Genomic DNA, 27,753 nt, shown 5'->3' on the forward strand with positions numbered 1-27,753 from the left:
TCTCTACCTCTGTCAGCCTCTCTCTCTATGTCTGTCTTTCCGTTCAATTTCATTTCAAGTAAAGGGCTTTATTGGGAAACATATGTTGACATTGTCAAAGCAAGTGATAATAAACAAAAGTGAAATAAACCAAAAAATGAACAGTAAACATTACACTCACAGAAGTTCCAAAAGACTAAAGACATTTCAAATGTCATATTATGTCTACATACAGTGTTGTAATGATGTGCAAATGGTTAAAGTACAAAAGGGAAAATAAATAAACATAAATATGGGTTGTATTTACAATGGTGTTTGTTCTCCACTGGTTGCCCTTTTCTTGTGGCAACAGGTCACAAATCTTGCTGCTGTGATGGCACACTGTGGAATTTCACCCAGTAGATATGGGAGTTTATCAAATTTGGGTTTGTTTTCTAATTCTTTGTGGATCTGTGTAATCTGAGGGAAAAATGTCTCTCTAATATGGTCATACATTGGACTGGAGTTTAGGAAGTGCAGCTCAGTTTCCACCTCATTTTGTGGGCAGTGGGCACATAGCCTGTCTTCTCTTGAGAGCCATAGATGTGTGATTAGGTTTATTTATTAGACTTCAACACTTAATTAACTGTCATCCTGGGCCCCCACTATCATAATAATAACAGATCACAGGGGTGAAGAGTGATCGGGGGAGGAGGACGGAGAAGAGAGAGCAGAGAGGAGGAAGAGGGGGAAGAGATGGGGGAGGAGGAGAGCAGCGAGGGGGGGGGGGGGTGAGGGGGGTAGAGGAGAGCAGATGGGGAGGGGGGAAGAGGGGGAATAGAAAGGAGGAGGGAGAGGGGGGAAGAGGAGAGCAGAGGGGACGGGGGAAGAGGGGGAATAGAAAGGAGGAGGGAGAGGGGGGAAGAGGAGAGCAGAGGGGACGGGGGAAGAGGGGGAATAGAAAGGAGGAGGGAGAGGGGGGAAGAGGAGAGCAGAGGGGACGGGGGAAGAGGAGAGCAGACGAGGAAGAGATGGGGAGGCAAGAGGGGGAGGAGGTGGGAGGAGAGGGGGAAAAGGAGCAGAGGAGGAGATTACAGGCCTTTATGTAATGTGCTGTGTGACAAATTATTAACATAAACACAGTTGTTCATATCTGTAATGTGCTGTGTGAGAGATTATCAACTATGTGACCAGTGGGTTTAGTAGAGCTGAGAACAGCAGCATTCAGAATAACAGAGAACAGATGTCCTTCCTGGTTCAAGACACACACAGAGATGTCCAGCATATCAGCCCTGTACTCCACTTAAACCCTACCATTAGTGGGGAAGACCACACCAAACTGTACCAAGAACAGTAAAGGGGGGTTGAATTGTGACAGCACAGCGCCCTCTACAGGTGAACATATGCCAGTGGCTCATGAGGACCAACTGACCCAGTGAAGACCGATGAGGGTGAGAGAAGATTCAACAACTCTTGGAGGACAAGAAAGGTTCAGAACACAGTGGGAAAATATGACCAGTAGAAATCATAACTGGGTGGTCTTCAGAGATAGATGGGAGGGGTTGAGGGTAGCTGAAGGCTGGACTAGATGGTCTTCAGAGATAGATGGGAGGGGTTGAGGGGAGCTGAAAGCTGGACTAGATGGTCTTCAGAGATAGATGAGAGGGGTTGAGGGGAGCTGAAGGCTGGACTAGATGGTCTTCGGAGATAGATGAGAGGGGTTGAGGGGAGCTGAAGGCTGGAATAGATGGTCTTCAGAGATAGATGAGAGGGGTTGAGGGGAGCTGAAGGCTGGAATAGATGGTCTTCAGAGATAGATGAGAGGGGTTCAGAAAGTATTCAGACCCATTCAATTTTTGTATATTTTGTTACGTTACAGCCTTATTCTAAAACTGAATACATTGTTTTTATCCTTCATCAATATACACACAATACCTCATAATGACATCACAATACCTCATAATGACATCACAATACCTCATAATGACATCACAATACCTCATAATGACATCACAATACCTCATAATGACATCACAATACCTCATAATGACAAAGCAAAACGTTTTTTTAAATGTTTGCACATTTTATTTATTTATATATTTTTAACTCTACATGTCTACATAACTATTCAGACCCTTTACTCAGTACTTTGTTGAAGCACCTTTGGCAGCAATTACAGCCTCGAGTCTTCTTGGGTATGACCCTACAACCTTCGCACACTTGTATTTGGGGAGTTTCTCTCATTCTTCTCTGCAGATCCTCTCAAGCTCTGTCAGATTGGATGGGGAGCATCTGTACAGCTATTTTCAGGTCTCTCCAGAGATGTTCGATCTGGTTCGAGTCCGGGCTCTGGCTGGGACACTCAAGGACATTCAGACACTTGTCCCTTGCTCCGGTCTGTGTGCTTAGGGTCGTTGTCCTGTTGGAAGATGAACCTTCACCCCAGTCTCAGGTCCTGAGCGTTCTGGAGAAGGTTTTCATCAAGGATCTCTCTGTACTTTGCTCCATTCATCTTTCCTTCAATCCTAACTTGTCTCCCTGCCACTGAAAAACATCCCCACATCACAATTCTGCCACCACCATGTTTTACCGTAAGGATGGTGCCAGGTTTCCTCCAGACATGATGCTTGGCATTCAGGCCAAAGAGTTCAATCTTAGTTTCATCAGACCAGAGAATATTGTTTCTCATGGTCTGAGAGTCTTTAGGTACCTTTTGGCAAACGCCAAGCGAGCTGTCATGTGGCTTTTATTGAGGAGTGGCTTCCGTCTGGTCACTACCATAAAGGCTTGATTGGTGAAGTGCTGCAGAGATGGTTGTCCTTATGGAAGGTTCTCCCATCTCCACAGAGGAACTCTGGAGCTCTGTCAGAGTGACCATCGGGTTCTTGGTCACCTCCCCGACCATGCCCCTTCTCCCCTGATTGCTCAGTTTGGTCGGGCAGCCAGCTCTAGGAAGAGTCTTGGTGATTCCAAACTTCTTCCATTTTAGAATGATGGAGGCCACTGTGTTCTTGGGGACCTTCAATGCTGCAGATATTCTTTGGTACCCTTCCCCAGATCTCTGCCTCAACACAATCCTGTCTCGGAGCTCCACAGATAATTCCTTCGACCTCATGTCTTGGTTTTTGCTCTGACATGTACTGTCAACTGTGGGACCTTATATAGACAGGTGTGTGCCTTTCCAAATCATGTCCAATCAATAGAATTTACCACAGGTGGACTCCAAGTTGTAGAAACATCATAGCAAAGGGTCTGAATACTAAATAAATATGTATGTAATATAATATGTATATATATATATGTATTATAGTATTCTTATTATTATAGTATATTATATGTAAATTAAGGTATTTCTGTTTTTTTCACTTTGTCATTATGGGGTATTGTGTGTTGATAAAGATTTTTTTTAAATCAATTTCAGAATAAGGCTGTAGAAAAAATAAATACTTTCCAAATGCACAGTGTGTGTGTGTGTATACATACATAGTATATATAGTGGGGAGAACAAGTATTTGATACTCTGCCGATTTTGCAGGTTTTCCTACTTACAAAGCATGTAGAGGTCTGTAATTTTTATCATAGGCACACTTCAACTGTGAGAGACTGAATCTAAAACATCCAGAAAATCACATTGTATGATTTTTAAGTAATTAATTTGCATTTTATAGCATGACATAAGTATTTGATACATCAGAAAGGCAGAACTTAATATTTGGTACCTTTGTTTGCAATTACAGAGATCATACGCTTCCTGTAGTTCTTCACCAGATTTGCCTATATACTTGTTCTCCCCACTGTATACACAGTATACACACACATACATACACACACACACACTGAACAAACATGTCAAGTGTTGGTCATATGTTTCATGAGCTGAAATAAAAGACCCCAGAAATATTCCTTACGCACGAAAAGCTTCTCAAATTTTGAGCATTGTCCTGTTGAAAAACAAATGATTGTCCCACACCACCTCCTCCATGCTTCATGGTGGGAACCATGCGGAGATCATCCGTTCACCTACTCTGCGTCTCACAAAGACAAGAGTCGGAACCAAACATCTCAAATCTGGACTCATCAGACCAAAGGACAGAGACCTGTCTAATGTCCATTACTCATGTTTCATGACCCAAGCAAGTCTCTTCTTCTTATTGGTGTCCTTTAGTAGCGGTTTCTTTGCAGCAATTCGACCACGAAGGCCTGATTCATGTTGTCTCCTCCTGTGTCCTCAAGAGAGACAGTTTCCTCATAGCGCTTGATGGTTTTTGCAACTGCAACTGAAGAAACTTTAAAAGTTCTTGAGATTTTCCAGATTGACTGACCTTCATGTCTTAGAGTAATGATGGACTGTCGTTTCTCTTTGCATATTCGAGCTGTTCTTGCCATAATATGGACTTGGTCTTTTACCAAATAGGGCTATCTTCTGTATACCACCCCTACCTTGTCACAACACAACTGATTGTCTCAAACGCATTAAGGAGGAAAGAAATTCCACAAATGTACTTTTAACAAGGCACACCTGTTAATTTAAATACATTCCAGGTAACTACCTCATGAAACTGGTTGAGAGAATGCCAAGATTGTGCAAAGCTGTCAAGGCAAAAGGTGGCTACTTTGAAGAATCTCAAAAAATATATTTTGATTTGTTTAACACTTTTGGTTACTACATGATTCCGTATGTGTTATTTAATAGTAAAACTAAGAAAAACCCTTGAATGAGGTGTCCCCAAACTTTTGACTGGTACTGTATATATTTACAAAAAAATATGGGAAATGATGCAATTACATTGATAGAACAAAAAAAAAAACACTGATTAGAGGACAATGGAATTCAATAATAGTGGTGTGGGGGCTGTGCTTTGGCAAAGTGGGTGGGGTTATATCCTGCCTGTTTGGCCCTGTCTGGGGGTATCATCGGATGGGGCCACAGTGTCTCCTGACCCCTCCTGTCTCAGCCTCCAGTATTTATGCCGCAGTAGTTTATGTGTCGGGGGGCTAGGGTCAGTTTGTTATATCTGGAGTATTTCTCCTGTCTTATCCGGTGTCCTGTGTGAATTTAAGTATGCTCTCTCTAATTCTCTCTTTCGGAGGACCTGAGCCGTAGGACCATGCCTCAGGACTACCTGGCATGATGACTCCTTGCTGTCCCCAGTCCACCTGGCCATACTGCTGGTCCAGTTTCAACTGTTCTGCCTGCGGCTATAGAGCCCTGACCTGTTCACCGGACATGCTACCTGTCCCAGACCTGCTGTTTTCAACTCTCTAGAGACAGCAGGAGCGGTAGAGATACTCTTAATGATCGGCTATGAAAAGCCAACTGACATTTACTCCTGAGGTGCTGACCTGTTGCACCCTCGACAACTACTGTGATTATTATTATTTGACCATGTTGGCCATTCATGAACATTCGAACATCTTGGCCATGTTCTGTTATAATCTCCACCCGGCACAGCCAGAAGAGGACTGGCCATCCCTCATAGCCTGGTTCCTCTCTAGGTTTCGGCCTTTCTAGGGAGTTTTTCCTAGCCACCGTGCTTCTACACCTGCATTGCTTGCTGTTTGGGGTTTTAGGCTGGGTTTCTATACAGCACTTTGATATATCAGCTGATATCAGTAAGAAGGGCTTTATGAATACATTTGATTAGAATAAAAAGGCATATTTGATGGGTGCAGGATTATGCTCCAGCCAAGCAGTAGTAATACCTGGATGAAACTAAATTACACCCAGGTATATAAGTCCCTCCCGTCCAATCATGTGACAAACAGATATAAAACAGACACATGGGAGTCAGGATTCATGTTTAATCAAGTCATCATTAGAAACGAGCATCTGTCTGAGCACGTCCCCGTTCAACATAACACAAATGGAAATGGAGAGGCGGGCATTACAGCATCAACAGTCATTATTCATGCCAGATAGAAACACCCAACTGGCCGAACCGGCCAACATAAGGCAAGTCTTCCCCTTCCACAGTTTTCATTATACCGCTTGAATAGAATAGGACAAATAAAACACATTTGTCAAACAACATTTCAACCAATCAATTTCAAAAGGGCAAACGTTGCGTTTCCATAACGCTTCAAAATGTCAAAAACTACAATCCAGGCTCATTCATTATGTAGCAAAGGCAATTGTATGTCTGAGAAAGCTTGACAATACTTTAATATCATTGTTTTAGAGAGAAAGACCCTGTTTTTAGAGTCACAGTAAAGCAGTTAGAAAACAAACTGAAACTAGAATTCTAGTTTTAGAACAATGTAGATGTGTAGAGGTTTTCTGAAACGATCATTCTAGAACAGAGTTAAAACTGAGCAGTTCTAGAGGTGTTCTGAAACAATCATTCTAGAACAGAGTTAAAACTGAGCTGTTCTAGAGGTGTTCTGAAACAATCATTCTAGAACAGTTAAAACTGAGCTGTTCTAGAGGTGTTCTGAAACTATCAGTTAAAACTGAGCTGTTCTAGAAGTGTTCTGAAACTATCATTCTAGAACAGAGTTAAAACTGAGCTGTTCTAGAGGTGCTCTGAAACTATCATTCTAGAACAGAGTTCAAACTGAGCTGTTCTAGAGGTGTTCTGAAACTATCATTCTAGAACAGAGTTAAAACTGAGCTGTTCTAGAGGTGTTCTGAAACTATCATTCTAGAACAGAGTTAAAACTGAGCTGTTCTAGAGGTGCTCTGAAACTATCATTCTAGAACAGATTTAAAACAGAGCAGTAGAAGAGACAGTTTGATCATTCGTAAAGGCACTTCCCTGTACCTTCAATATGTCCTGATTCAGTGCAAACAAGCTTGTCAACAACAATATGTACATATCAGGATCAATAACAACAAATCACTGATTATTATCACGAAACTCCCCAAAGACACAAACATCCATCTCACCCCATTCTAGTCTTGTTCTGAGGGAAAGAAAAGTTCCTCTCCTTTTAATTGCACATCTTCACCTTTCCTCTGAGAAATGAAAACAGCAAAATAAAAGTTGGCTCTTGACTGTAGTAACGACCAGTGGCAGAACGACTAGACTTCATATTTTACTACCTAACCAGTAAAATACACAGGAGGCCTTTCAAACTAATGCATCTGGCTCACGGGTGAATGTCTTCACAGTATTTTACAAAATGTTCCATCCTGAGAATAAATCACTTTCCTACCGACTAAACCGGTATTTCCAGTCCAAACTGGAACGGTCCTTCAAAAGCATTATAGAGCATAAAAACAGGCCTGTGGATTTGATTAGAGCTTTGATTAAAAAATTCAAGCCTGATGAGCCCTACATTAAAATACATTTAATGAGCCCAAGCCCCAAAAAAGTCCAAAATATAGTGCTGTTATCCAATACATATATGATATAGGCTACTGCACGACAGAAAAACAGAAAAGCCCATAGATGTAGCCAGCTATATCCTCTGTTGGGTAAATAAATGAAACTCGCTCCAGGAGGCTTGTTGAGTGTGATTCAGTTTAGGTTAGGATTGTAGGAGGGTAATCTGGTCCTAGGTTAGTATCTAATGGTTCAGGTTAGGATTGTAGGAGGGTAATCTGGTCCTAGATCAGTGGTTAGGTTAGTATCTAATGGTTCAGGTTAGGATTGTAGGAGGGTAATCTGGTCCTAGATCAGTGGTTAGGTTAGTATCTAATGGTTCAGGTTAGGATTGTAGGAGGGTAATCTGGTCCTAGATCAGTGGTTAGGTTAGTATCTAATGGTTAAGGTTAGTATTGTAGGAGGGTAATCTGGTCCTAGATCAGTGGTTAGGTTAGTATCTAATGGTTCAGGTCAGGATTCAATCCCACCCGGAGCAACATATGGTGTGTCCTACAGTGAGGGTGTTTTGAGCCCTGGTAGTACACTATATAGGGAATAGGGTGCCATTTGGGTCACGGCCGTGGGGCGTAAAGCAGTAGAGACCGTCAGGGAAGGAAAAACCATCAAACATTCCAAAAGGTCGGAATTCCCATTGTTTTGGGAAAAGCTGTTAGATCCAACTGATGGTGAAGTTCTGGCTGAGATTCAGTCCCAGATCTGTTACAGTCAACACCTGGAGGGAGACGAACGGGAGAAACAGAGATACATTAATAACTGATGGTGAAGTTCTGGCTGAGATTCAGTCCCAGATCTGTTACAGTCAACACCTGGAGGGAGACGAACGGGAGAAACTGAGATTCATTAATAACTGATGGTGAAGTTCTGGCTGAGATTCAGTCCCAGATCTGTTACAGTCAACACCTGGAGGGAGACGAACGGGAGAAACAGAGATACATTAATAACTGATGGTGAAGTTCTGGCTGAGATTCAGTCCCAGATCTGTTACAGTCAACACCTGGAGGGAGACGAACGGAGAAACAGAGATACATTAATAACAAACCACAGATGACATTTCCCTCTAAACATGGGGAGACTCCACTACTACCAGTCAACTCACACATTTCCCTCTAAACATGGGGAGACTCCACTACTACCAGTCAACTCACACATTTCCCTCTAAACATGGGGAGACTCCACTACTACCAGTCAACTCACACATTTCCCTCTAAACATGGGGAGACTCCACTACTACCAGTCAACTCACACATTTCCCTCTAAACATGGGGAGACTCCACTACTACCAGTCAACTCACACATTTCCCTCTAAACATGGGGAGACTCCACTACTACCAGGCAACTCACACATTTCCCTCTAAACATGGGGAGACTCCACTACTACCAGGCAACTCACACATTTCCCTCTAAACATGGGGAGACTCCACTACTACCAGGCAACTCACACATTTCCCTCTAAACATGGGGAGACTCCACTACTACCAGTCAACTCACACATTTCCCTCTAAACATGGGGAGACTCCACTACTACCAGTCAACTCACACATTTCCCTCTAAACATGGGGAGACTCCACTACTACCAGTCAACTCACACATTTCCCTCTAAACATGGGGAGACTCCACTACTACCAGTCAACTCACACATTTCCCTCTAAACATGGGGAGACTCCACTACTACCAGTCAACTCACACATTTCCCTCTAAACATGGGGAGACTCCACTACTACCAGTCAACTCACACATTTCCCTCTAAACATGGGGAGACTCCACTACTACCAGTCAACTCACACATTTCCCTCTAAACATGGGGAGACTCCACTACTACCAGTCAACTCACACATTTCCCTCTAAACACGGGGAGACTCCACTACTACCAGTCAACTCACACATTTCCCTCTAAACATGGGGAGACTCCACTACTACCAGTCAACTCACACATTTCCCTCTAAACATGGGGAGACTCCACTACTACCAGTCAACTCACACATTTCCCTCTAAACATGGGGAGACTCCACTACTACCAGTCAACTCACACATTTCCCTCTAAACATGGGGAGACTCCACTACTACCAGTCAACTCACACATTTCCCTCTAAACATGGGGAGACTCCACTACTACCAGGCAACTCACACATTTCCCTCTAAACATGGGGAGACTCCACTACTACTAGTCAACTCACACATTTCCCTCTAAACATGGGGAGACTCCACTACTACCAGGCAACTCACACATTTCCCTCTAAACATGGGGAGACTCCACGACTACCAGTCAACTCACACATTTCCCTCTAAACATGGGGAGACTCCACTACTACCAGTCAACTCACACATTTCCCTCTAAACATGGGGAGACTCCACTACTACCAGTCAACTCACACATTTCCCTCTAAACATGGGGAGACTCCACTACTACCAGTCAACTCACACATTTCCCTCTAAACATGGGGAGACTCCACTACTACTAGTCAACTCACACATTTCCCTCTAAACATGGGGAGACTCCACTACTACCAGTCAACTCACACATTTCCCTCTAAACATGGGGAGACTCCACGACTACCAGTCAACTCACACATTTCCCTCTAAACATGGGGAGACTCCACTACTACCAGTCAACTCACACATTTCCCTCTAAACATGGGGAGACTCCACTACTACCAGGCAACTCACACATTTCCCTCTAAACATGGGGAGACTCCACTACTACCAGTCAACTCACACATTTCCCTCTAAACATGGGGAGACTCCACTACTACCAGGCAACTCACACATTTCCCTCTAAACATGGGGAGACTCCACTACTACTAGTCAACTCACACATTTCCCTCTAAACATGGGGAGACTCCACTACTACCAGTCAACTCACACATTTCCCTCTAAACATGGGGAGACTGACAGGTGTATAAAGGTGTATCAAGCACACAGCCATGCAATCTCCATAGACAAACATTGTCAGTAGAAAAGCCTTACTGAAGAGCTCAGTGACTTTCAACGTGGCCCCTCTCATAGGATGCCACCTTTCCAACAAGTCTAAATGTCAGCCCTGCTAGAGCTGCCCCGGGCATACTAACTGTAAGTGCTGTTATGGTGAAGTGGAAACATCTAGGAGCAACAACGGCTCAGCAGAACGGGACCACCGAGTGTTGGAGCGTGTAAAACAGCATCTGTCCTCAGCTGCAACACTCACTACCGAGTTCCAAACTGCCTCTGGAAGCAACGTCGGCACAAGAACGGTTTCGTTGAGAGCTTCAAGCGTCTAACATCAGCATGCAATGCCAAGCGTCGGCTGGACTGGTGTAAAGCTCGCCGCCACTGGACTCTGGAAACGCCTTCTCTGGAGGGATGAATCACGCTTCACCATCTGGCAGTCCGACGGACGAATCTAGGTTTGGAGGATGCCAGGAGAACGCTACCTGCCCCAATGCATAGTGCCAACTGTAAAGTTTGGTGGAGGAGGAATAATGGTCTGGGGCTGTTTTTCATGGATCGGGCTCCTTGGTTCCAGTGAAAGGAAATCTCAACGCTACAGCATGCAATGACATTCTAGATGATTCTGTGCTTCCAAAAGTTTGGGGAAGGCCCTTTCCTGTTTCAGCATGACAATGCCCCAGTGCACAAAGCGAGAACCATACAGAAATGGTTTGTTCAGAACTTGACTGTCCTGTACCGAGCCCTGACCTCAACCCCATCGAACACCTTTGTGATGAATTCGAACGAATTGCATCGCCGACTGCGAGCCAGGCCTAATTGCCCAACATCACTGCCCGACCTCACTAATGCACTTGTGGCTGAATGGAAGCAAGTCCCCAAAGCAATGTTCCAACATCTAGTAGAAAGCCTTCCCAGAAGAGTGGAGGCTGTTATAGCAGCAATGCGTCCCTCCGAAACACGATCCCGCCAAGCCGCACTGCTTCTGGACACAGTCGGAGGAAACACTGTACCAGCTGGCGACCAAAGTCAGCGCGGCCCGCCACAAGGAGTCGCTAGAGCGCGATGAGACAAGGACAACCCGGACGGCGCTGGGCCAATTGTGCGCCGCGTCATGGGTCTCCCGGTCGCGGATTGGCTGCGACACAGCCCGGGATCGAACCCGGATCTGTAATGGCGCCTCTAGCACTGATCAATGCCTTAGACCCCTGCGCCACTCGGGAGGTCCCTACATTCCTTTAAAAAAATGTTTTATTGTGAGTATGGCTGCTCTAAAACATTATCTGAACTTTAAAAAACACTTAACCTTTGCCTCCTGACACCAAGTCTCACCTGATTGGCTCTGTAGGTGAATGCAGCATCGTGGGAGTTGACCGTAACCCTGGTAGGCTCCACCTTCACGCCATAGAAGGAGGCTGTTTCCACGGTGATGTAGGAAGCCTCCACGTGGTCGTGCAGCACCTCCGATGTCATTGTGTTCTAGAACACAATAGGAAGGGAAGAGGTGAAGGTAATAGTGTTAGTAGAACCAGCTGTCATGGTTATAGTGGTTAGAGCGTTGGACTAGTAACTGGAAGGTTGCATAGTGGTCGGAGCGTACTGGTCTGTAGTGGTGGGAGCGTACTTGTCTGTAGTGGTCGGAGCGTACTGGTCGGAGCGTACTGGTCTGTAGTGGTCGGAGCGTACTGGTCTGTAGTGGTCGGAGCGTACTGGTCTGTAGTGGTCGGAGCGTACTGGTCTGTAGTGGTCGGAGCGTACTGGTCTGTAGTGGTCGGAGCGTACTGGTCTGTAGTGGTCGGAGCGTACTGGTCGGAGCGTACTGGTCTGTAGTGGTCGGAGCGCACTGGTCTGTAGTGGCCGGAGCGTACTGGTCTGTAGTGGTCGGAGCGTACTGGTCTGTAGTGGTCGGAGCGTACTGGTCTGTAGTGGTCGGAGCGTACTGCTCTGTAGAGGTCGGAGCGTACTGGTCTGTAGTGGTCGGAGCGTACTGGTCTGTAGTGGTCGGAGCGTACTGGTCGGAGCGTACTGGTCTGTAGTGGTCGGAGCGCACTGGTCTGTAGTGGTCGGAGCGTACTGGTCTGTAGTGGTCGGAGCGTACTGCTCTGTAGAGGTCGGAGCGTACTGGTCTGTAGTGGTCGGAGCGTACTGCTCTGTAGAGGTCGGAGCGTACTGGTCTGTAGTGGTCGGAGCATACCGGTCTGTAGTGGTCGGAGCGTACTGGTCTGTAGAGGTCGGAGCGTACTGGTCTGTAGTGGTCGGAGCGTACTGGTCTGTAGTGGTCGGAGCGTACTGGTCTGTAGTGGTCGGAGCGTACTGGTCTGTAGTGGTCGGAGCGTACTGGTCTGTAGTGGTCGGAGCGTACTGGTCTGTAGTGGTCGGAGCGTACTGATCTGTAGTGGTCGGAGCGCACTGGTCTGTAGTGGCCGGAGCGTACTGGTCTGTAGTGGTCGGAGCGTACTGGTCTGTAGTGGTCGGAGCGTACTGGTCTGTAGTGGTCGGAGCGTACTGCTCTGTAGAGGTCGGAGCGTACTGGTCTGTAGTGGTCGGAGCGTACTGGTCTGTAGTGGTCGGAGCGTACTGGTCGGAGCGTACTGGTCTGTAGTGGTCGGAGCGCACTGGTCTGTAGTGGCCGGAGCGTACTGGTCTGTAGTGGTCGGAGCGTACTGGTCTGTAGTGGTCGAAGCGTACTGCTCTGTAGAGGTCGGAGCGTACTGGTCTGTAGTGGTCGGAGCGTACTGCTCTGTAGAGGTCGGAGCGTACTGGTCTGTAGTGGTCGGAGTGTACCGGTCTGTAGTGGTCGGAGCGTACTGGTCTGTAGTGGTCGGAGCGTACTGGTCTGTAGTGGTCGGAGCGTACCGGTCTGTAGTGGTCAGAGCGTACTGGTCTGTAGTGGTCGGAGCGTACTGGTCGGAGCGTTCCGGTCTGTACTGGTCGGAGCGTACTGGTCTGTAGTGGTCGGAGCGTACTGCTCTGTAGAGGTCGGAGCGTACTGGTCTGTAGTGGTCGGAGCGTACTGGTCTGTAGTGGTCGGAGCGTACTGGTCGGAGCGTACTGGTCTGTACTGGTCGGAGCGTACTGGTCTGTAGTGGTCGGAGCGTACTGGTCGGAGCGTACTGGTCTGTAGTGGTCGGAGCGCACTGCTCTGTAGAGGTCGGAGCGTACTGGTCTGTAGTGGTCGGAGCGTACCGGTCTGTAGTGGTCGGAGCGTACCGGTCTGTAGTGGTCGGAGCGTACCGGTCTGTAGTGGTCGGAGCGTACCGGTCTGTAGTGGTCGGAGCGTACCGGTCTGTAGTGGTCGGAGCGTACTGGTCTGTAGTGGTCGGAGCGTACTGGTCTGTAGTGGTCGGAGCGTACTGGTCTGTAGTGGTCGGAGCGTACTGCTCTGTAGAGGTCGGAGCGTACTGGTCTGTAGTGGTCGGAGCGTACTGGTCTGTAGTGGTCGGAGCGTACTGGTCGGAGCGTACTGGTCTGTACTGGTCGGAGCGTACTGGTCTGTAGTGGTCGGAGCGTACTGGTCGGAGCGTACTGGTCTGTAGTGGTCGGAGCGCACTGCTCTGTAGAGGTCGGAGCGTACTGGTCTGTAGTGGTCGGAGCGTACCGGTCTGTAGTGGTCGGAGCGTACCGGTCTGTAGTGGTCGGAGCGTACCGGTCTGTAGTGGTCGGAGCGTACCGGTCTGTAGTGGTCGGAGCGTACTGGTCTGTAGTGGTCGGAGCGTACTGGTCTGTAGTGGTCGGAGCGTACTGCTCTGTAGAGGTCGGAGCGTACTGGTCTGTAGTGGTCGGAGCGTACTGGTCTGTAGTGGTCGGAGCGTACTGGTCGGAGCGTACTGGTCTGTACTGGTCGGAGCGTACTGGTCTGTAGTGGTCGGAGCGTACTGGTCGGAGCGTACTGGTCTGCAGTGGTCGGAGCGCACTGCTCTGTAGAGGTCGGAGCGTACTGGTCTGTAGTGGTCGGAGCGTACCGGTCTGTAGTGGTCGGAGCGTACCGGTCTGTAGTGGTCGCAGCGTACCGGTCTGTAGTGGTCGGAGCGTACTGGTCTGTAGTGGTCGGAGCGTACCGGTCTGTAGTGGTCGGAGCGTACTGGTCGGAGCGTACTGGTCTGTAGTGGTCGGAGCGTACTGGTCTGTAGTGGTCGGAGCGTACTGGTCGGAGCGTACTGGTCTGTAGTGGTCGGAGCGTACTGGTCTGTAGTGGTCGGAGCGTACTGGTCGGAGCGTACTGGTCTGTAGAGGTCGGAGCGTACTGCTCTGTAGAGGTCGGAGCGTACTGGTCTGTAGTGGTCGGAGCATACCGGTCTGTAGTGGTCGGAGCGTACCGGTCTGTAGTGGTCGGAGCGTACTGTCTGTAGTGGTCGGAGCGTACCGGTCTGTAGTGGTCGGAGCGTACTGGTCGGAGCGTACTGGTCTGTAGTGGTCGGAGCGTACTGGTCTGTAGTGGTCGGAGCGTACTGGTCGGAGCGTACTGGTCTGTAGTGGTCGGAGCGTACCGGTCTGTAGTGGTCGGAGCGTACTGGTCTGTAGTGGTCGGAGCGTACTGGTCTGTAGTGGTCGGAGCGTACTGGTCTGTAGTGGTCGGAGCGTACTGGTCTGTAGTGGTCGGAGCGTACTGGTCTGTAGTGGTCGGAGCGTACCGGTCTGTAGTGGTCGGAGCGTACTGGTCTGTAGTGGTCGGAGCGTACTGGTCGGAGCGTACTGGTCTGTAGTGGTCGGAGCGTACTGGTCGGAGCGTACTGGTCTGTAGTGGTCGGAGCGTACTGGTCTGTAGTGGTCGGAGCGTACCGGTCTGTAGTGGTCGGAGCGTACCGGTCTGTAGTGGTCGGAGCGTACTGGTCGGAGCGTACTGGTCTGTATTGGTCGGAGTGTACTGGTCTGTAGTGGTCGGAGCTTACTGGTCTGTAGTGGTCGGAGCGTACCGGTCTGTAGTGGTCGGAGCGTACCGGTCTGTAGTGGTCGGAGCGTACCGGTCTGTAGTGGTCGGAGCGTACTGGTCTGTAGTGGTCGGAGCTTCCCGGTCTGTAGTGGTCGGAGCGTACCTTCACCACAGTGAACACTACGTGAGCGTACTGGTCTGTCTCCAAGGTGTCGATGCTCTCTCCGTCGTCCCAGAATAGCTCTCCTCCGGCCGAGCCGTCTTCAGACAGACTGGACACGAGGTGGAGCGGCTGACCACTGCTCACAAACAGGGTTGTGTTGGGACGCTACACAGGGAGCAACACACAGAGAGACACACAGACAGAGAGACACAGACACAGAGAGAGAGAGAGACAGACACAGAGACACACACAGGCAGAGAGACACAGACACAGACACAGAGAGAGACACACACAGAGAGAGACACACACAGACACAGAGAGAGACACACACACAGAGAGAGACACACACACAGACACAGAGCGAGACACACACACAGACAAAGAGAGAGACACACACAGACACAGAGAGAGACAAACACACACAGAGAGAGACACACACAGACAGCGACAGACACACACAGAGAGAGACACACACAGACAGCGACAGAGACACACACAGACAGACAGACAGACAGCGACACACACAGACAGACAGACAGCGACACACACACAGACAGACAGACAGCGACACACACACAGACAGAGACAGACAGCGACACACACAGACAGACAGACAGACAGCGACACACATAGACACACAGACAGACAGACAGACAGCGACACACACAGACACACAGACAGACAGCGACACGCACAGACAGACAGCGACACACACAGACAGACAGACAGCGACACACACAGACAGACAGACAGCGACACACACAGACAGACAGACAGACAGCAACAGACACACAGACAGACAGACAGCGACAGACACACAGAGAGAACGAAAGAGACCGAGGGAGAGACACAGAGAAAGAGGAAGAGAGAGACACAGTGATTAATTATTTTCGATATGGATGCCTGACCATCCACTTTGTGTCATCTTCCTATTAACCCTCTGAAACTCTGTAGTCATCATTATTCTGACATAACCTTTATTTAACTGGGCAAGTCAGTTAAGAACAAATTATTATTTACAATGACGGCCTACTCATGGGCCAAACCCTAATGACGCTGGGCCAATTGTGCGCCGCCCTATGGGACTCCCAATCACAGCCGGTTGTAATACAGCCTGGAATCGAACCGGGGTCTGTAGTGACGCCTCTAGCACTAAGATGCAAGTGCCTGAGACCGCTGCACCTCCTCGGGAGCCCCAATAACATGATGAGCCAGCTACCTGACCATCTATTGTCTCAAATCAAATCCAATTTCATTTGTCACATACACACGGTTAGCAGATGTTAACGGTCCGACAGTGAACAGGTGCCCCTCACAGCAGAGACACAGAGGAAATTTGTTCCTCCCTACAGTAAAACACTCTCTCTGTCTCTGACTCTCTGACTCTCTGACTCTGTCAATTCAATTCAAGGGGCTTTATTGGCATGGGAAACATATGTTAACAAATCAAATCCAATGTTACTTGTTACATACACATGGTTAGCAGATGTTAATGGTCACATTCACATGGTTAGCAGATGTTAATGGTCACATTCACATGGTTAGCAGATGTTAATGCGAGTGTAGCGAAATGCCTGTGCTTCTAGTTCAGACAATGCAGTTATAACCAACGAGTAATCTAACTAACAATTCCAAAACTACTACCTTATAAACACAAGTGTAATGGGATAAAGAATATGTACATAAGATATATGAATGAGTGATGGTACAGAGCGGCATAGGCAAGATACAGTAGATGGTATTGAGTACAGTATATACATATGAGATGAGTATGTAAACAAAGTGGCAAAGTTTAAAGTGGCTAGTGATACATGTATTACATAAAGATGCAGTAGATGATATAGAGTACAGTATATACATCTGTCTGTTTACCTGTGTAGGTATGACAGCTCCTTCTCTCAGGTGAAGGTTGATATGGTCTAGAGGAGCCTTGAGCCTCAACTCTTCTCCTTTACTACGGATAGAATCACCCTGAGAGAGGAGAGAGAGAGAGACAAGGGAAGTTGGGGAGAGAGGGAGACCGAGGGAGGGAGAGAGAGGAGAGAGAGGAGAGGCAGAGAGACAAGGGAAGTTGGGGAGAGAGGGAGACCGAGGGAGGGAGAGAGAGGAGAGGGGAGGGAGAGAGGAGAGAGGAGAGAGAGGAGAGAGAGGAGAGAGAGAGGAGAGACAGAGAGACAAGGGAAGTTGGGGAGAGAGGGAGACAGAGGGAGGGAGACAGAGGGAGGGAGAGAGAGGGAGGGAGAGAGAGGGAGGGAGAGTTAGGGTTAGGGGTTAGGGTTACACTGTTCTGTTCTGAATGGGGGTGTAACTGTATAGTTAATATATATAGCTGTATTCTTACTGTATAGGAGAGACCTGGGGTTAGGGTTATTAATGGTTATTAAGGGTTATTAAGGGTTATGTATAGTTAATATATATAGCTGTGTTCTTACTGTATAGTAGAGACCTGGGGTTAGGGTTATTAATGGTTATTAAGGGTTATTAAGGGTTATGTATAGTTAATATATATAGCTGTGTTCTTACTGTATAGTAGAGACCTGGGGTTAGGGTTATTAATGGTTATTAAGGGTTATTAAGGGTTATGTATAGTTAATATATATAGCTGTGTTCTTACTGTATAGTAGAGACCTGGGGTTAGGGTTATTAAGGGTTATTAAGGGTTATTAAGGGTTATGTATAGTTAATATATATAGCTGTGTTCTTACTGTATAGTAGAGACCTGGGGTTAGGGTTATTAAGGGTTATTAAGGGTTATTAAGGGTTATGTATAGTTAATATATATAGCTGTGTCCTTACTGTATAGTAGAGTCCTGGGGTTAGGGTTATTAATGGTTATTAAGGGTTATTAAGGGTTATGTATAGTTAATATATATAGCTGTGTCCTTACTGTATAGTAGAGTCCTGGGGTTAGGGTTATTAAGGGTTATTAAGGGTTATGCATAGTTAATATATATAGCTGTGTTCCTACTGTATAGTAGAGACCTGGGGTTAGGGTTATTAAGGGTTATTAAGGGTTATGTATAGTTAATATATATAGCTGTGTTCCTACTGTATAGTAGAGACCTGGGGTTAGGGTTATTAAGGGTTATTAAGGGTTATATATAGGTAATATATGTATAGCTGTGTTCTTACCGTGTAGTAGTCGTACCAGAGACCCTGAGGGAAGTAGCCCACAACATAGTCCACACCTGGATCTAATACTGGTGTCACCATCAAACTCTTCCCCCATAGGAACTGTCTGTCTATCCCATACGTTCTCACGTCCTTGGGGAACCTAAAAATATGAACACACATTGGTCAGGAACATCCTGAAAGAGCTGTGTGTGTGTGTGTGTGTGTGTGTGTGTGTGTAACTCACTCGAACAGCAGAGGGCGAGCGACGGTGTGTCCGTGTGTGTGTGTCCCTGTGTGTGTGTGTGTGTGTGTGTGTGTGTCCCTGTGTGTGTGTGTGTGTGTGTGTCCCTGTGTGTGTGTGTGTGTGTGTGTGTGTCTGGAACTCACTCGAACAGCAGAGGGCGAGCGACGGTGTGTCCGTGTGTGTGTGTGTGTGTGTGTGTCCCAGTGTGTGTGTGTGTGTAACTCACTCGAACAGCAGAGGCCGAGCGACAGTGTGTCCGTGTGTGTGTGCGCGGTGGAACAGCGTGTAGAGCAGAGGGAACAGAGAGGAGCGGAGCAGCAGAGACTGTTTCATGGCTGAACGGGCTCGAGGGCTGAACGCTGGGGGGTCCTGAGGCTGGGAGGAGAGAGACACAGAGCACACAGCTTATACAGATAAAATGACTTTTCTATGACAGTTTGTGTCAGGGCCACATTGGTGGAGGGGGGGGCACATTGGTGGAGGGGGGGGCACATTGGTGGAGGGGAGAGGCACATTGGGGTGGGCACATTGGTGGAGGGGGGGGGGGCACATTGGTGGAGGGGGGGGCCACATTGGTGGAGGGGGGGGCACATTGGTGGAGGGGGGGGCACATTGGTGGAGGGGAGAGGCACATTGGGGTGGGCACATTGGTGGAGGGGGGGGGGGGGGCACATTGGGGTGGGGGGGGGCACATTGGTGGAGGGGGGGGGCACATTGGTGGAGGGGGAGAGGCACATTGGGGTGGGGGGGGGCACATTGGTGGAGGGGGGGGCACGTTGGTGGAGGGGAGAGGCACATTGGGGTGGGCACATTGGTGGAGGGGGGGGGGCACATTGGGGTGGGGGGCGGAACATTGAGGGGGGGGCCACATTGGGGGTCTTACCTTCTGGTCGATAGAGTTGTGGTTGCGTGTGAAAGGGTAGAAGGCTCCTAGCTGAGTCCAGCGGACACACAGCTCCTCCTCAGTCTGCTCACTGAAGCCACAGATATCAGCCCCCACCAGGGGAACACCCAGGAGGTTAAAGGTTAACATACCTGGAGGGGGAGGGAGGGAGAGAGAGAGATGGCACAGATATCAGACCCCACCAGGGAAACACCCAGGAGGTTAAAGGTTAACATACCTGGAGGAGGAGGGAGGGAGAGAGATGAGACATGATTAGATACTAGCCTGGTTCCATGTGACCTCTAGAGAGATGAGACATGATTAGATACCAGCCTAGTTCCATGTGACCTCTAGAGAGATGAGACATGATTAGATACCAGCCTAGTTCCATGTGACCTCTAGAGAGAGATGAGACATGATTAGATACCAGCCTAGTTCCATGTGACAGAGAGAGAGAGATGAGACATGATTAGATACCAGACTAGTTCCATGTGACAGAGAGAGAGAGATGGAGAGAGATGAGACATGATTAGACACCAGCCTAGTTCCATGTGACAGAGAGAGAGAGATGAGACATGATTAGATACCAGCCTAGTTCCATGTGACCTCTAGAGAGAGATGAGACATGATTAGACACCAGCCTAGTTCCATGTGACAGAGAGCCGGTCCGATACAAAGACTAGAACAGAACAGAACCTAATAGCCTCATCATTGGCTCTTTTGACAATACTATCTATAAAAAGGTATTTTTCTACAGTCCTAAAGAAATGAAAAGTTGTATCCATTTTTACAACGTTACTGTCAGTTTAGTCCATCAGAATGTCCTGGTTTGGTTGAGTATAAAACCATCAGAATGTCCTGGTTTGGTTGAGTAGAACACCATCAGAATGTCCTGGTTTGGTTGAGTAGAACACCATCAGAATGTCCTGGTTTGGTTGAGTAGAACACCATCAGAATGTCCTGGTTTGGTTGAGTAGAACACCATCAGAATGTCCTAGTTTGGTTGAGTAGAACACCATCAGAATGTCCTAGTTTGGTTGAGTAGAACACCATCAGAATGTCCTGGTTTGGTTGAGTATAAAACCATCAGAATGTCCTGGTTTGGTTGAGTATAAAACCATCAGAATGTCCTAGTTTGGTTGAGTAGAAAACCATCAGAATGTCCTAGTTTGGTTGAGTATAAAACCATCAGAATGTCCTGGTTTGGTTGAGTATAAAACCATCAGAATGTCCTAGTTTGGTTGAGTAGAACACCATCAGAATGTCCTGGTTTGGTTGAGTATAAAACCATCAGAATGTCCTGGTTTGGTTGAGTATAAAACCATCAGAATGTCCTAGTTTGGTTGAGTAGAACACCATCAGAATGTCCTGGTTTGGTTGAGTAGAAAACCATCAGAATGTCCTGGTTTGGTTGAGTAGAACACCATCAGAATGTCCTGGTTTGGTTGGTTGAGTAGTAAACCATCAGAATGTCCTGGTTTGGTTGAGTAGAACACCATCAGAATGTCCTGGTTTGGTTGGTTGAGTATAACACCATCAGAATGTCCTGGTTTGGTTGAGTAGAACACCATCAGAATGTCCTGGTTTGGTTGAGTAGTAAACCATCAGAATGTCCTGGTTTGGTTGAGTATAAAACCATCAGAATGTCCTAGTTTGGTTGAGTAGAACACCATCAGAATGTCCTGGTTTGGTTGAGTAGAACACCATCAGAATGTCCTGGTTTGGTTGAGTAGAACACCATCAGAATGTCCTGGTTTGGTTGAGTAGAACACCATCAGAAAGTCCTAGTTTGTTTGGTTGAGTAGAAAACCATCAGAATGTCCTGGTTTGGTTGAGTAGAACACCATCAGAATGTCCTAGTTTGGTTGAGTAGAACACCATCAGAATGTCCTGGTTTGGTTGAGTAGAACACCATCAGAATGTCCTAGTTTGGTTGAGTAGAACACCATCAGAATGTCCTGGTTTGGTTGAGTAGAACACCATCAGAATGTCCTGGTTTGGTTGAGTAGAACACCTTCAGAATGTCCTAGTTTGGTTGAGTAGAACACCATCAGAATGTCCTGGTTTGGTTGAGTAGAAAACCATCAGAATGTCCTGGTTTGGTTGAGTAGAACACCATCAGAATGTCCTGGTTTGGTTGGTTGAGTAGTAAACCATCAGAATGTCCTGGTTTGGTTGAGTAGAACACCATCAGAATGTCCTGGTTTGGTTGGTTGAGTATAACACCATCAGAATGTCCTGGTTTGGTTGAGTAGAACACCATCAGAATGTCCTGGTTTGGTTGAGTAGTAAACCATCAGAATGTCCTGGTTTGGTTGAGTATAAAACCATCAGAATGTCCTAGTTTGGTTGAGTAGAACACCATCAGAATGTCCTGGTTTGGTTGAGTAGAACACCATCAGAATGTCCTGGTTTGGTTGAGTAGAACACCATCAGAATGTCCTAGTTTGTTTGGTTGAGTAGAAAACCATCAGAATGTCCTGGTTTGGTTGAGTAGAACACCATCAGAATGTCCTGGTTTGGTTGGTTGAGTAGAACACCATCAGAATGTCCTGGTTGAGTAGTAAACCATCAGAATGTCCTGGTTTGGTTGAGTATAAAACCATCAGAATGTCCTAGTTTGGTTGGTTGAGTAGTAAACCATCAGAATGTCCTGGTTTGGTTGGTTGAGTAGTAAACCATCAGAATGTCCTGGTTGAGTATAAAACCATCAGAATGTCCTGGTTTGGTTGAGTATAAAACCATCAGAATGTCCTAGTTTGGTTGAGTAGAACACCATCAGAATGTCCTGGTTTGGTTGAGTATAAAACCATCAGAATGTCCTGGTTTGGTTGAGTATAAAACCATCAGAATGTCCTGGTTTGGTTGGTTGAGTAGTAAACCATCAGAATGTCCTGGTTGAGTAGAACACCATCAGAATGTCCTGGTTTGGTTGAGTATAAAACCATCAGAATGTCCTGGTTTGGTTGAGTATAAAACCATCAGAATGTCCTGGTTTGGTTGAGTATAAAACCATCAGAATGTCCTGGTTTGGTTGAGTATAAAACCATCAGAATGTCCTGGTTGAGTAGAACACCATCAGAATGTCCTGGTTTGGTTGAGTAGAACACCATCAGAATGTCCTGGTTTGGTTGAGTAGAACACCATCAGAATGTCCTAGTTTGGTTGAGTATAAAACCATCAGAATGTCCTGGTTTGGTTGAGTAGAACACCATCAGAATGTCCTGGTTTGGTTGAGTAGAAAACCATCAGAATGTCCTGGTTTGGTTGAGTAGAACACCATCAGAATGTCCTGGTTTGGTTGAGTAGAACACCATCAGAATGTCCTGGTTTGGTTGAGTATAAAACCATCAGAATGTCCTGGTTTGGTTGGTTGAGTAGTAAACCATCAGAATGTCCTGGTTTGGTTGAGTAGAACACCATCAGAATGTCCTGGTTTGGTTGAGTAGAACACCATCAGAATGTCCTAGTTTGGTTGAGTATAAAACCATCAGAATGTCCTGGTTTGGTTGAGTAGAACACCATCAGAATGTCCTGGTTTGGTTGAGTAGAAAACCATCAGAATGTCCTGGTTTGGTTGGTTGAGTAGAAAACCATCAGAATGTCCTGGTTTGGTTGAGTAGAACACCATCAGAATGTCCTAGTTTGGTTGAGTATAAAATCATCAGAATGTCCTGGTTTGGTTGAGTAGAAAACCATCAGAATGTCCTGGTTTGGTTGGTTGAGTAGTAAACCATCAGAATGTCCTGGTTTGGTTGAGTAGTAAACCATCAGAATGTCCTGGTTTGGTTGAGTAGAACACCATCAGAATGTCCTAGTTTGGTTGAGTAGAACACCATCAGAATGTCCTGGTTTGGTTGAGTAGAAAACCATCAGAATGTCCTGGTTTGGTTGAGTAGAACACCATCAGAATGTCCTGGTTTGGTTGAGTAGAACACCATCAGAATGTCCTAGTTTGGTTGAGTAGAACACCATCAGAATGTCCTGGTTTGGTTGAGTAGAACACCATCAGAATGTCCTAGTTCCATGTGACCATGTCTCATCTCCCTGCTATCTGTACATAGATTTTTTTTTTTTTACATAAAAAAAACAAACATTTATTTTATTTTGTGTTATTGACTGTGCGTTTGTTTACTCCATGTGTAAGTCTGTTGTTGTTTGTGTCACACTGCTTTGCTTTATCTTGGCCAGGTCACAGTTGTAAATGAGAACTTGTCTCAACTGGCCACCTGGTTAAAGAACGGAGAATGGTCCTCTGCACTACACAGAAAACATATTTACAACTTTTACCAAGCAGAAACATCAAATACTGTAAAACCGTCCATAACAACACAAATCCTGATAGGATATTTTGGACATATCGCCCAGCCCTAGTGTGTGTGTGAGTGAGTGAGTGTGTGAGTGTGTGAGTGTGTGTGTGTCTACCTGCTATCGAGGTGTACATGTCCTTCCAGTGACTCCTGTTGTCTCCTAGCCAGTGTCCAGAGTATTGGCCTTGACTGGGGAAGGTGGAGCGAGAGATCACAAACGCTCTCTTCCCTAACATACGCTTCAGGGCACTGGGGAGGAGGGAGAGAGGGAGGGGAGGGAGGTGGAGAGAGAGAGGGAGGGGGGGAGGGAGGTGGAGAGAGAGGGAGGGAGGGAGGGAGGGAGAGAGAGAGAGAGAGAGGGAGGGAGGGAGGGAGGTGGGGGGAGGGAGGGAGAGGGGGGTGGAGAGAGAGGGAGGTAGGGGGGGGGTGGAAAGAGAAGAGAAAACATATATATTGGGAGAGTGAGGGAGGGAGGGAGGGAGGGAGGGAGGGAGTGAGGGAGGGAGTGAGGGAGGGAGGGAGTGAGGAAAGAGAAGAGAAAACATATGTATCGGGCCATCAAAGAAAACTCAAATGTATCCTAGTTAGGTGGTGTATTGGTCACGTCTGACTGTATCCTAGTTAGGTGGTGTATTGGTCAGGTCTGACTGTATCCTAGTTAGGTGGTGTATTGGTCACGTCTGACTGTATCCTAGTTAGGTGGTGTATTGGTCAGGTCTGACTGTATCCTAGTTAGGTGGTGTGTTGGTCAGGTCTGACTGTATCCTAGTTAGGTGGTGTGTTGGTCACGTCTGACTGTATCCTAGTTAGGTGGTGTTTTGGTCACGTCTGACTGTATCCTAGTTAGGTGGTGTTTTGGTCACGTCTGACTGTATCCTAGTTAGGTGGTGTTTTGGTCACGTCTGACTGTATCCTAGTTAGGTGGTGTTTTGGTCACGTCTGACTGTATCCTAGTTAGGTGGTGTATTGGTCACGTCTGACTGTATCCTAGTTAGGTGGTGTTTTGGTCACGTCTGACTGTATCCTAGTTAGGTGGTGTTTTGGTCACGTCTGACTGTATCCTAGTTAGGTGGTGTGTTGGTCACGTCTGACTGTATCCTAGTTAGGTGGTGTGTTGGTCACGTCTGACTGTATCCTAGTTAGGTGGTGTATTGGTCACGTCTGACTGTATCCTAGTTAGGTGGTGTATTGGTCACGTCTGACTGTATCCTAGTTAGGTGGTGTGTTGGTCACGTCTGACTGTATCCTAGTTAGGTGGTGTATTGGTCACGTCTGACTGTATCCTAGTTAGGTGGTGTATTGGTCACGTCTGACTGTATCCTAGGTAGGTGGTGTATTGGTCACGTCTGACTGTATCCTAGTTAGGTGGTGTATTGGTCATGTCTGACTGTATCCTAGTTAGGTGGTGTTTTGGTCACGTCTGACTGTATCCTAGTTAGGTGGTGTATTGGTCACGTCTGACTGTATCCTAGTTAGGTGGTGTGTTGGTCACGTCTGACTGTATCCTAGTTAGGTGGTGTATTGGTCACATCTGACTGTATCCTAGTTAGGTGGTGTGTTGGTCACGTCTGACTGTATCCTAGGTAGGTGGTGTATTGGTCACGTCTGAATGTATCCTAGTTAGGTGGTGTATTGGTCACGTCTGACTGTATCCTAGTTAGGTGGTGTATTGGTCACGTCTGACTGTATCCTAGTTAGGTGGTGTATTGGTCATGTCTGACTGTATCCTAGTTAGGTGGTGTATTGGTCACGTCTGACTGTATCCTAGTTAGGTGGTGTATTGGTCACGTCTGACTGTATCCTAGTTAGGTGGTGTATTGGTCACGTCTGACTGTATCCTAGGTAGGTGGTGTATTGGTCACGTCTGACTGTATCCTAGTTAGGTGGTGTATTGGTCATGTCTGACTGTATCCTAGTTAGGTGGTGTTTTGGTCACGTCTGACTGTATCCTAGTTAGGTGGTGTATTGGTCAGGTCTGACTGTATCCTAGTTAGGTGGTGTATTGGTCACGTCTGACTGTATCCTAGTTAGGTGGTGTGTTGGTCACGTCTGACTGTATCCTAGTTAGGTGGTGTATTGGTCACATCTGACTGTATCCTAGTTAGGTGGTGTGTTGGTCACGTCTGACTGTATCCTAGTTAGGTGGTGTATTGGTCACGTCTGACTGTATCCTAGTTGTGTCTGACTGTATCCTAGTTAGGTGGTGTATTGGTCACGTCTGACTGTATCCTAGTTAGGTGGTGTGTTGGTCACGTCTGACTGTATCCTAGTTAGGTGGTGTGTTGGTCACGTCTGACTGTATCCTAGTTAGGTGGTGTATTGGTCACGTCTGACTGTATCCTAGTTAGGTGGTGTATTGGTCACGTCTGACTGTATCCTAGTTAGGTGGTGTATTGGTCACGTCTGACTGTATCCTAGTTAGGTGGTGTATTGGTCAGGTCTGACTGTATCCTAGTTAGGTGGTGTATTGGTCACGTCTGACTGTATCCTAGTTAGGTGGTGTGTTGGTCACGTCTGACTGTATCCTAGTTAGGTGGTGTATTGGTCACGTCAGACTGTATCCTAGTTAGGTGGTGTGTTGGTCACATCTGACTGTATCCTAGTTAGGTGGTGTGTTGGTCACATCTGACTGTATCCTAGTTAGGTGGTGTATTGGTCACGTCTGACTGTATCCTAGTTAGGTGGTGTGTTGGTCACGTCTGACTGTATCCTAGTTAGGTGGTGTATTGGTCACGTCTGACTGTATCCTAGTTAGGTGGTGTATTGGTCACGTCTGACTGTATCCTAGTTAGGTGGTGTATTGGTCACGTCTGACTGTATCCTAGTTAGGTGGTGTATTGGTCACATCTGACTGTATCCTAGTTAGGTGGTGTATTGGTTACGTCTGACTGTATCCTAGTTAGGTGGTGTGTTGGTCACGTCTGACTGTATCCTAGTTAGGTGGTGTATTGGTCACGTCTGACTGTATCCTAGTTAGGTGGTGTGTTGGTCACATCTGACTGTATCCTAGTTAGGTGGTGTGTTGGTCACATCTGACTGTATCCTAGTTAGGTGGTGTATTGGTCACGTCTGACTGTATCCTAGTTAGGTGGTGTATTGGTCACGTCTGACTGTATCCTAGTTAGGTGGTGTATTGGTCACGTCTGACTGTATCCTAGTTAGGTGGTGTATTGGTCACATCTGACTGTATCCTAGTTAGGTGGTGTATTGGTCACGTCTGACTGTATCCTAGTTAGGTGGTGTATTGTTCACGTCTGACTGTATCCTAGTTAGGTGGTGTATTGGTCACGTCTGACTGTATCCTAGTTAGGTGGTGTATTGGTCACGTCTGACTGTATCCTAGGTAGGTGGTGTATTGGTCACGTCTGACTGTATCCTAGTTAGGTGGTGTGTTGGTCACGTCTGACTGTATCCTAGTTAGGTGGTGTGTTGGTCACGTCTGACTGTATCCTAGTTAGGTGGTGTATTGGTCACGTCTGACTGTATCCTAGTTAGGTGGTGTGTTGGTCACGTCTGACTGTATCCTAGTTAGGTGGTGTAACAGAGAGTGTATGTGTCGTACTGACCGTGCCGAGGCCTTAGCTTCTAGAAGTCCATACAGGCTGTGCATGTTGTAGTGAGACGAGGTCTTCTGGACAGCAGAGGCACACAGGGTCTTAGCCCTCAACAACCCTCCTAATATACCTAGAGGGAGAGAGAGGAGAAAGAGAGAGAGAGAGAGAGAGGTGAGAGAGAGAGGTGAGAGAGAGAGAGGTGAGAGAGAGAGAGGTGAGAGAGAGAGAGGTGAGAGAGAGGTGAGGTGAGAGAGAGGTGAGGTGAGAGAGAGGTGAGAGAGGGAGAAGTGAGAGAGAAATGAGAGAGAGGTGAGTGAGAGAAGTGAGAGAGAAATGAGAGGTGAGAGAGGTGAGAGAGAGAAGTGAGAGAGAAATGAGAGAACAAGAGGTGAGAGAGAGAAGTGAGA

At 47.0% G+C, this 27,753-nt stretch overlaps 2 protein-coding genes and 1 long non-coding RNA gene across 3 annotated transcripts in view; 1 reads left to right on the forward strand and 2 right to left on the reverse strand.

Annotated features, from left to right (window-relative positions):
• Positions 1 to 7,602, forward strand: part of LOC118940246 — a 15,319-nt gene extending 7,717 nt beyond the window's left edge. Inside the window, exon 2 of the long non-coding RNA XR_005036770.1 lies at positions 7,428 to 7,602. This is a non-coding gene — a long non-coding RNA (uncharacterized LOC118940246). The remainder of the gene's footprint in view (positions 1 to 7,427) is intronic.
• Positions 1 to 27,753, reverse strand: part of LOC110493375 (zinc finger protein 729) — a 188,761-nt gene that overhangs the window by 103,500 nt on the left and 57,508 nt on the right.
• The window catches only part of LOC110494869 (lysosomal alpha-glucosidase), a 37,029-nt gene continuing 15,022 nt past the window's right edge, over positions 5,747 to 27,753 (reverse strand). Inside the window, exons 13-21 of the mRNA XM_036948736.1 lie at positions 27,359 to 27,476; positions 23,908 to 24,041; positions 19,483 to 19,634; positions 18,826 to 18,974; positions 18,374 to 18,515; positions 17,114 to 17,212; positions 15,242 to 15,406; positions 11,541 to 11,687; positions 5,747 to 7,998 (exon numbers count right to left, since the gene is read on the reverse strand). Of these exons, the coding sequence (XP_036804631.1) occupies positions 7,936 to 7,998; positions 11,541 to 11,687; positions 15,242 to 15,406; positions 17,114 to 17,212; positions 18,374 to 18,515; positions 18,826 to 18,974; positions 19,483 to 19,634; positions 23,908 to 24,041; positions 27,359 to 27,476 (1,169 nt within the window). The 3' untranslated portion in view covers positions 5,747 to 7,935. The remainder of the gene's footprint in view (positions 7,999 to 11,540; positions 11,688 to 15,241; positions 15,407 to 17,113; positions 17,213 to 18,373; positions 18,516 to 18,825; positions 18,975 to 19,482; positions 19,635 to 23,907; positions 24,042 to 27,358; positions 27,477 to 27,753) is intronic.

The sequence above is a fragment of the Oncorhynchus mykiss genome, chromosome 17, assembly GCF_013265735.2.
Source record: "Oncorhynchus mykiss isolate Arlee chromosome 17, USDA_OmykA_1.1, whole genome shotgun sequence".
Classification (NCBI taxonomy): Eukaryota; Metazoa; Chordata; class Actinopteri; order Salmoniformes; family Salmonidae; genus Oncorhynchus; species Oncorhynchus mykiss.